At 44.0% G+C, this 10,537-nt stretch overlaps 1 protein-coding gene across 1 annotated transcript; it reads left to right on the top strand.

The window, feature by feature from the left end:
- The first annotated feature begins 5,006 nt into the window (after nucleotides 1–5,006).
- Nucleotides 5,007–7,613, top strand: foxd3 (forkhead box D3). The gene has a single exon (XM_076045567.1). It carries the CDS (start codon nucleotides 5,850–5,852, stop codon nucleotides 7,143–7,145), a length of 1,296 nt encoding a protein of 431 aa, XP_075901682.1. The 5' UTR covers nucleotides 5,007–5,849; the 3' UTR covers nucleotides 7,146–7,613.
- The last annotated feature ends 2,924 nt before the right edge of the window (nucleotides 7,614–10,537 follow it).

Genomic DNA, 10,537 nt, shown 5'->3' with positions numbered 1-10,537 from the left:
CAGCCAAACACCCACCTCTTTTTTTTTCTTTTTTTTTTGCTACTTTGAGGAAAGTGGGATTTATGAGAGGAAATGTGCTCCATCGCATCGCGATCATTTTCACTCATGCACACCGTCGCGTGTTGTAATGGTGACACGCTGAAGCAGGGGTGGACAAACTATTTAACGGGTGGTGCCAAAACATTAGACAGAGGGGCCGGAGCAGGAGCAGATGGATGGAGTGTTTTGGTGACCCACCTCGCAGTAGAGAAAATATACCATGGCATAGAAAACATTTGCTTTAATGTCGATTGAAAATGAACCAAAGCGTTAAAAAAAAAAAAAAATGTCTCTGAAGCCCCACTGTATTTAGCTCTTTATTGAAATTACTCTTAAAACACTGAAAAGGTGCATGAAATACAGTTATTTTTATCACCCACTGACTATTAATATAATTTATTTAAATTCGGCTGGCTGGATTAAAAAAGATCAACGGGCCGCATACTGCCCCCTTGCCTTAGTTTTCCCAACCCCTCCACTAAACTATTGTGGCAATCTAAGAAAAATGTTTTTCATTCATTTCAATTCAGACTTCAAATGAATGTGAATTTGCTTTTGAAGGGGTTGGCGTCATAGTTTATCTTTTTTTTTTTTTTTTATCTTAAAGAGTGCGGAATTAATCTGAATTAATGCAAAAGATGCGTGGTGCAAATGATGGCACACTGGAGGGCCGCATGTTTCCGAATTCTTTCGAATTTTCAAATCCTTGCAGCGCAGGCAGCATCATTCGGTAAGAAAAACAAATGTGCCGCATGTCTCCATCGCTCTGTTTTCATTTCATTTCTGCTTGCGTTGGGTCCCTCGAACGAAAATTGAATTTTTTTTTTTTGACGCAAAAAATTAGGACGAAAATCAAAAGCTGAGTGCGAGTCAGGTGGCAAGACCTTGTTGCCCCCCCCATCACCGAGCGGCCTCGTCAAACGCCACACATAGACGCGCACTTCCTTGTGGCGTATGGTGCATGCGTGAGTGAGTGAGGACGCTGCGTGTGTTGCTGTCCTCCTGCAGCATGGAGTTAAATATGGTCTCCATCATGCTGTTTGACAGAAGCTCGCAGGTTGATAGAGTGCGTTCTTTCAGGAGGGATCAAGATGGTTGGGGGGCGGGAGGGGGAGGCGGGGTTCATTAAAAACTTGTTGTGTGGTCAAATACTGAGCGCCTGCAAAGACGCCTGCCGTTTATTCCAAGCATTTTTATTTTTTTGGGGGGGAGAACGTTTTGTCTTGTTTTTGTTTTTGTTTTTCGATAATCAAACCCGACAAGTTGCGAATTTGGCGAGTGGTGTAAAAATAATTAACATAACTTTCGCAATTACAGGCGAGCTAACAGTAGCCGTTAATTCATCATATGGTTTTACGGGCTCCTATTCCCAATTGCTCACACACATAATTAATTGAATGAGTTCACCTTCACAATATTCTTTACGCGAATAACTTTTTTTTTTTAGTTTTTATTTTTTGGATTGGGATTCAAACTCGCTTTATCTCTCTACACACACACACACATATATATATATATATATATATATATATATATATATATATATATATATATATATATATATATATATATATATATATATATATATATATATATATGTGTGTGTGTATATGTATATATATATGAGTCTGTGGCAGAAATACATTTTTCAAATTTGTGGCATTGCACCTGGCATAAGCTAATGATAATGAATGACCATATAATACCTTTCCCAGAAATGAGAGGAAGGCGAAATTATATATTTTTTAAAAAAAAAATCTTACATTTTCATGTGTAAATTATTATCAACAAGCATTTTCTCAACATTGACCTTTACTTTTTTTTTTTACATATAGGTAAGACAATTTTCAAAACAAAAGCAAATACAAGCAAAACAGCTTTATTGTTGAAACTGCATTTGAAAGGTACCTCTTCATATTCCACTTTAAATAACAATAATAATCAATTTGGTATATTTTTAAAGACAAAATGTCAAGATTACAACGATATGTGCACAAAACACGCAACATACGAAATTTTGCAATTTTTCCATATCGAAATGATGCCATTTGGGCACCTCTTTAACACGCGTTCGTGATTCCAACATATATTTTCACCCAGATTTCGTTTCGCCCAGGAACCTGGTTCGATGTGCAGGTGACCCTGACCCGTGACACCCCCCATCCTTCCACCTCCAGTCAAACAAAACATGAAGAAGAAAAAAAAATACCCCCTCCTCCTCTCAGCCATCAGCAGAGCTTCACGCGATTATGATCACACTCATTCGTTGGGTGACCTTGTCGCTAGTTTGCGGGGATCACATTTGCGCTGCTGCTGACTGTTTCCCCTCCATCACTGTTCTGCTGCTGCTGCCGCTGCTGCTGCATCTTCACCGCCAACCAACCCCCCCCCCCCCTTCGCCGCCTAATGGTTTCATGCCGGAACGAGTTGGCTTATTATACTAAAAGGTTTGGTCGCGCTAAGCCGTGCATGTGTGCTTAAAACGTACATTTCATTAGCAAACTGCGGTGTATAAAAGCGGATTTATGAGGCTTCAAAAGATCACAGGAAGGACGCCTCCTCCGCCGGAGCCTCGCCTCGGCGCTGCTGCTGCTGCTGCTGCTGCTGCTGCCTCTCTGCTTGGGTTACATCAGCAGTTATAGGCCTCCTTTCACACAACACTGCTGCGACTCTGCGAAGCTTTTTAAAAAGAGAGGAGGAGGTTGGCTGCACCTGTGTGTCACTCCTCTCTCTCTCTCTCTCTCTCTCTCTCTCTGTCGCTCCACACACACACACACACACACACACACACACACACACACACACACACACACACACGCACGCACAGAGAAAAGGCTGGTTAGTGAAAGATGCTGGTTTTTCACATTAAATGAAAATGTATATATACATATGACACTTGGTTTTTAACATTTAAGGAAAAAATATATATAAAGTATACATATATATATACACACACACACATACATATATAGTATACTTATATGACAGGTTAATATTAAGGCTTCAAATGCTTAATAATGCCGAATAATCGTATTTAATAATTCTACGGTTTCGCAGAAGACAGAAACCCGAAAATGGAGTCATGGCCGCGGAATTAAGCTTCTTAAACTGCTCGATTGACTTCTGTTTAATTGACTGCGGTGCCTTTACGTCGCGTCAGCAATAAAAGGGACTCGAGGTGTTGGTAGGCGGTTGATGAGGTAGGGAGGGGACCCTTCAAAGGCAATTCGACTGAAGAAAAAATCTTGCCAAATTCGATGAGCCTAAAAATACAGGAGGAAATTTTGTATTATTTATTTAAACCTAATGATATTCTTACTAATAAATACAATGGGAAGGTGTGAAAGAGGGCGCCGCTCATTCCCGGTGTCAGCCATCGGCTGAGGCGGTGCGGAAAGCACCGAGGGATCACGCGGGTCACGGAGAGATTAGCGCGAGGCCAGTTTAATCGGAATCTGCGTTTGGAAGGCTTCCTCCTCCGGTGGCGTTACATTAATCCAGCTGGGGAGGTAGGTTGGGGGTGGGGGGTGGGGGGGGTCAGAGGTCTGCAAAGGATTTAAAAAAAAATGTTTCAAATGGCCAAATAATTGTTATTGAACATGCAGCGATGATAGTATATTTGAAATCATTTTGAGGAATTCATTTGTTTTAAAAAAAAAATAATAATACATTCAATATAATTTCTTAAAATTGCGTGTGTTTTATCCTAATTAAGTTATTAATGGATGAAAGGCATCATCACGCGTATTTAAATAGCAATCGAAAGAGAAGAAAATAAAAGGTGGAATATTATTCTAATAAATAGCCCCTAAATTAAAATGTAACTCTGAGGTAAAACAGGCTTTGAAGTGATCATTTCCATTTCCTAACGCCTTTATTCATTATTATCATTATTACTATTATCTGCCATGCACGTGTTTTATTCTATTCAAATTATAAAGGCCCCGGAATAGAATTACTTGGCCGCTGCTGATTATAGATATTTTCATTAACCTCCTAAAAGACTTCGATTGAATCAATTACAGCTTTAAATGGCTACAACAGTGAGTGGGGAAGATGAGGGGAGAACATAAATAAATAAATAAATAAATAAATACAAGGCGCTCCTTCTGTTTTGTATCGCTGCTGAAATCTACCTGCATGGAGCCTCTTGCTTTTTTTCTCACCAGTCCTTCCTAAATATTCTCGCACCACGCAGAGAAGCCTCGGCGGTGGATCCGGTGTCCTCTCTCTCTCTCTCTCTCTCTCTCTCTCTCTCTCTCTCTCTCTCTCTCTCTCTCTCTCTCTCGCCGCTCACACGTCCCGTGCTTTGTGAATGCTCCTTTGCTAGTGCTGCTGCTGCGCTCTCTTTGCATTCGCCCGCTGCCTGCATTTCCTACTTTTTTCACATGCAAAGCGACGTGATGATTGGCCTCGTTAGCACCTCTTGCAAACTCTTTAAGGGAATTCTTTTTACGCGCTCCGACTCATTCATTCATTCATGACCGTCGGCTGGCGCTGCGGCTCCCTCAATATACTCCCTTCCCACCTTGGGCTAATCCCGCGAGGATAAAATAGTGGCTCGGGTTCACTCTTCACCTTTGCGCACACACGACGCGACTTGCGAGACAAGTCGAGCTGAATCAAGTTAAAAAAAAAAAAAAAAAAAAAAAAAGGGGAAAAAAAATCAGAGACAAGTCGTTTAATCTGTGCGTAATTTAAATTAAAAAAATCGAATGCAAGTGCAGTGTGTTTATTTTAGCCTTTAGCTCAATGAGGAGGAAATAAATGCATGCACAAATATCACACAGATACACCACACACAGATGCACACACACAATAATAATAAAAAAGCTTTCGTTCTGCAGCATGCAGCAGAGTTTGCTGCAAGACTTCAAGCTTTTACGCACCTACGTTAATGCGCATCTGAGCTTTCAATCACGCCGGCCAATTTTCTCTCCCCCCTTCTTCCTCTCCTCCTCCTCCTCCTCCTCCTCCTCCTCCCTCTGCCACCGTTAAATGGTCTATGACGAACGAACGCGGAGATCAGCGGGAAAGCAGCATTGCCGATGTCCCATTGTTGACAAATCCATGGAACAACTCCAGTTTGCATGGTTTAACAGCGAGGACGCAGAGAGAGAGAGAAGGAGGGAGGAGAGAGAGAGAGGTGGGCGTCTGTCGTCACCGCACCACGTGTCCCCGAGCTGATAGTATATCTTATACTGGGAAAAGTAATCTATCAGACAGCCCCCCCTCTCTCTTTTTCAAAAAGCGCCGCTCTTTAAAAGCAGCATGTGTCACCTCGACTTGGCTCTCCAAATATCACTCGTGTAAGGAGACGCAGCCGGAGCGCGAAGAACGAGAACAAGGAAAAGAAGGCGGAAGGGGGGGGGGGAAAGTCTCCCAACATCTCCAAACAACTTCGCATCAAGACCGGCTGCCTTTCAAACCGGGCCGCGCTCAACTCACCTATAGAGGAGAAATATTTGAAAACGGCTCTGAAGTCTTTCGCTGGCCTCCCTCCGCGTCCACCAGTTTTTTTTCTCTCTTTTTTTTAAAGATTTTTTTTCCTTTTTTTTTGGGAGACATTCGATCTCTTGACAGGGCGACGAGAAGCCGCGCTGTGCGCACTGACCGCGCCAGTCTCCCCCTCCCACCCACCCCTCAACCAACCAACCAGCCAACCAGCCCAGCTCGCTCCCTGCTCCTCTCCTCTCCACACTCCGCAGGGACTTTTTTTTTTTAGTTTGTTTGGTTGTTTGTTTTTTGTGCTTTTTCTTTTTTCTTTTTTTTGCACAAAGCAACAGAAAGAACAGAACGCAAGCCGTGAGATGACCCTGTCTGGAGGCAGCGACAGAGCCAGCGACATGTCCGGCCAGACGGTGCTCACGGCGGAGGACGTGGACATCGACGTGGTGGGCGAGGGCGACGACGAGGCTGGAGCCCTGGAGAGGCTGGACAGCGACTGTGACAGCCCCGCCGGCGGCGGCGGCGGCGGCGGCGGCGGCGGCGGCATGATCCACGACCTGCGCGCCGACACCGGCGACGACGATGACATGGAGGAGGACGAGATCGAGGTGGAGAAGGAGGAGATGGGCTCCGGCGGGGGCAGCCCGTGCTGCGAGAGCTCCTCCGGGGAGGGAGAGACGCCGGGCGCCGGCGGGAAGGGGGGAGAGGGTCACCACCAGGAGCAGGGCGCAGCGGCGGCGGGCGGCGGTGGCGGAGGCGGCATGCAGAAGTCCGGCAAGAGCAGCCTGGTGAAGCCGCCCTACTCCTACATCGCCCTCATCACCATGTCCATCCTGCAGAGCCCGCAGAAGAAGCTCACCCTCAGCGGCATCTGCGAGTTCATCAGCAGCCGCTTCCCCTACTACCGGGAGAAGTTCCCGGCGTGGCAGAACTCCATCCGACACAACTTGTCCCTCAACGACTGCTTCGTCAAGATCCCCCGTGAGCCGGGCAACCCGGGCAAGGGCAACTACTGGACCCTGGACCCGGCATCTGAGGACATGTTCGACAACGGCAGCTTCCTCAGGAGGAGGAAGAGGTTCAAGAGAGTTCAGCCGGACATGCTGAGGGACCAGGCGGCGCTGATGATGCAGAGCTTCGGCGCCTACAGCCTCGGGGGTCCCTACGGGAGGCACTACGGCATCCACCCGGCCGCTTACACCCACCCGGCGGCGCTGCAGTACCCGTACATCCCCCCGGTGGGGCACATGCTGCCCCCGGGCGTGCCCCTGCTCCCGTCGGCGGAGCTGAACAGGAAAGCGTTCAACTCGCAGCTGAGCCCGAGTCTGCAGCTGCAGCTCAACAGCCTGAGTACGGCGTCCATGATCAAGTCGGAGCCGTCCAACCGGCCGTCGTTCAGCATCGAGAACATCATCGGGGTCTCCTCCTCGGCGTCGTCGTCGTCCATGCCGGGCGCCGCCGCCGCCGCCGCCGCCGCTCAGGCTTTCCTGCGGCCTCCGGTCAGCGTTCAGTCGGCCCTGCTGAGCGCGCAGTCACTGTCGCTGAGCCGGACCTCCGCTGCGATGGCTCCCATCCTCAGCGTGCCGTCGAACATCCTTTCGGGACACGTTTTACCGTCCGCCACCGCGGCGGCCGTGTCCAAGTGGCCTTCACAATGACTAGAAATTCGGAGAAAATAAACTCTTTATTTTTATTTTTTTTTTATACAAATACATATAGAGAGAGAGAGACAATTCAGGCCTACTTGCTGAGGGAAAGTGCGAACAGCACAAATCAATATAAACACTGGCTGTTGAAACGCAAAAAAGAGGACATATTTGTGTACAGGTAATATTTGTAAATATTTGTAAAAAGAGAATTTTACCTGTTTGACTTTTACCTGTCTTTTTTTTCCTTTTGGTCCTGTTTGAAATCTGTGATATTACATTTTCTTTTTTGTAGCCACTCTGGAAGCTTCGCTATACTGGACATGACTTTTGCTTCCTTTTCATACAAGACACGAAAAGCTCTGAGGAAAAAAAAATCTGTTTATAATTTTAAAAAAAGATGAAATATATGTAATTCTATGTAGAAATACTGTGTTGTCAATCGAATTTATTTGTAAATAAATCTGAGAAAGAACGAAATTTATGAGCATTCGGTTTCAATTATTATTATGATTCGCTTCAAAAACATCATGTTTGGCTTGAAATAATTTAGACTTATTTTCAAGACAAATTTAGACTTGCTTCAAATATGTAAACATTAAATAGCAACTCATAGCGCCGCGCTAGAAACAAAATTAAATAAATTCTGATTCGCATGATGTGGTTAATTTGAATTCGGACCCCATAATTGTAACAATTACGATTACTGAAAAGTACAAATGTAATTATTTAATTACACATTCTTTTATTTTATTTTCGAAAGGCCGACCAAGAAAAACAGTGAATTAATTTTGCAATTAGCCTGCTTAAATTCGACACCAATAACAAAATACGCCAAATTATATTTATTGTGAATTTACATTTAAAGACGAGCTTAAAAACGTTTAATACATTTCATATTTATTTCGTTATAATTTTCAGATTGAAATAAAAAAAAAAAGAAGTTTTTATATATTTACGCTGACGAAGCGGTGAACTTTTTTCCCCAGGACAAATGAAGGCGCTTTAATTGTTTCTCAGCTCATTGTGAGTCCTTTTCCCTGCCAGTGATCCCCGCCGCCTATAGGTCACAGTTGAGGCACCTTTTAATTTACTCTTACATCACAGCCCAGTGTCGTTTTACAGGATATTCTGCCGCCTGGCGAGACTTCTATAAACGTCACAGTTTCTCAGTTGTGTCTGGCTAATCACTTTCAACACAAACAGCAAATGGCGATCGGGCCAGCGTGTGTGTGTGTGTGTGTGTGTGTGTGTGTGTGTGTGTGTGTGTGTGTGTGTGTGTGTGTGTGTGTGTGTGTGTGTGTGTGAAGGGGCTATATTTATCTTATCCCCATGAGAACGAGTAAGGAGCCTCCGGATCTTTGCTCGAGTTCACTCTCAGACACCGAAGAAGGTGCTGATGATGCAAAAGGCTTCTCCGGTGTCACGCTGACATTTCATTCATTTGTTATTACTGGCCCGTTGTTATGATTATGACCAGTAACACAAGTAGACCACGGAGTGTTATTGCATTTTCAAGTTCATTTCATTGCTTGCCGGTGAGTCGAACACAAGTCACTTGCTATTTATTATTATTCTGATTGGGATATATTATAAACGTTTATAGATTCGATGGATGGAGTTCTCTAAAAAATTAAGAAACACTTATTTGCGTCAGGTGATTTCCTCAGAATGTAATTCGTCGCCTACCCCCGTATCTCATGTGATCTGTTTAAAATACAGCCTTGCGAATCAAACGAGATAGCGACCAGCGTTTTGGAACAGTGTCTCCTCTGTCCTCTGCGGACGGTGTTTCTCTGAAATCCCTCGAGTGTGCAAACGTGAAAAGTGAAACTCGCACTCAGTCAACACAGTCGTCTTATCAATGCATTTAATCTGTGACGCATCTCCTCCGGAGCGTGCGTGTGGCAGATCCGTGTGCAGCCATCCGCAGCGTCCTTGACACCGGCTCACCACCAGCAGCTGAGGGAGCAGACGTACGATATGCCAGCCGCTAGAGAGCGCTGATTGGCGAGTGGGAACCTCGAAGATCGAGACCCCTAATTATTGAAAGCAATGGTTTTGATCGTATAGTTGTTGAAATGTACGATGAAATTTGCCAACAGAGGGGTAGAGCATTTGAAGCACACATCCACAGCTGCACCTGCTGGTGAACAGGTGTAAGAAAAAAAAAAAAAAAAAAAAAGATTCCCATAATTCCCAATGGTCAATTAATGTTTCCTAAAACAATCACAATCACTTCTGGAGTAGAAAAAATATTAGTTGCTGGTTGGTTTCAGACTGTGATGTAGCTCACTAACTGCACTAGAATCTAATGCCCCCTCCCTCCCCCTTCAACTAAATCACAAAAATAAAAATGATCAAATATATAATTGCAAAATAGTGTCAATGCAGCTATGGAAGGTATGAGACTGTTATGGCTGCTTTATTTTTGTTTAACAAAAATGTCAGACTACACTTGAGTTCACATGCATGGTCAAATTTTAAGATTTCTTAAAAGGATTCTTTAATAAATCAACAATGTCAGAATGCTCCTTAAAATTATTTCTCTTTTTTTTTTGTTAAGATAATAGCGGTCACTTAAAGAGAGCCTGATTGTAAGTTTTGATTACCAGTTACACAAGTTTGTACACGCAATAATCATATGAGCATGGATTGCTTGGGGGACATTTTGTAAAACTGTATAAATGATGCAGTTTGGAACACAGCCCTTTCTGTAATTAATAAGCATGCAACCTTAGTGTATGTAATGCAAGTCAGTCAGGGTCATCGGGGGGATTCATGAGACTGTGAGTCTTGTGAATTCATGTGCATTACATACTGGACCACATAGTAGTCCCACTATAAATATATTACGTTATGATCAAAGGATTTTCCGCAACAGGAGGCATAGAGGGAATGAAAAATGTGTGATTTTGCACTCCAGTATCCATTCAATATCAATTCAAGTGTGAACCTCTAGGAACAGCATTGCAATCACTTTGTCACATGCTCCATTAAATTTTAGGAATCCATGTTACTTTGACTTCTTCTCTCTTGCCTTGCTGTCCAACTGCACAGGGTTTCGTCCACGTACAAGTCAACAACTGGCTCGATGTTGCAATATCACACTTGCTAATTGGGAAGGAGCCGAGCGCATGTGATGGTAGATGGAGAAACTTCCCCCTGCCTCAAGCTTTAACCATCTGGGGAAATGTGATAAGCCAAAGCAGTGAAACCACTGACATTTAAAATAGAGAAGAGTTGATCATTGCAGATCAAATGCAACCCAAATGACTTTGGCTCTCCGGTGGGACAATACGTCTGATGTCCCTGTGCAAAAAAAAAAAGCCCTTAAAATGCAGTGTAAGATTTAGTGATTAACTTTGTTTAACCTTCTTTGAACTTTTAGATGCACATGTCAA

This window comes from Nelusetta ayraudi, unplaced genomic scaffold (genome assembly GCF_046127955.1).
Source record: "Nelusetta ayraudi isolate G7.1 ecotype Tasmania unplaced genomic scaffold, CSIRO-AGI_Nayr_v1 ptg000084l, whole genome shotgun sequence".
Classification (NCBI taxonomy): Eukaryota; Metazoa; Chordata; class Actinopteri; order Tetraodontiformes; family Monacanthidae; genus Nelusetta; species Nelusetta ayraudi.
The sequence above is the reverse complement of the archived record's forward strand: the minus strand, read 5'-3'. Positions and strand labels throughout refer to the sequence as shown.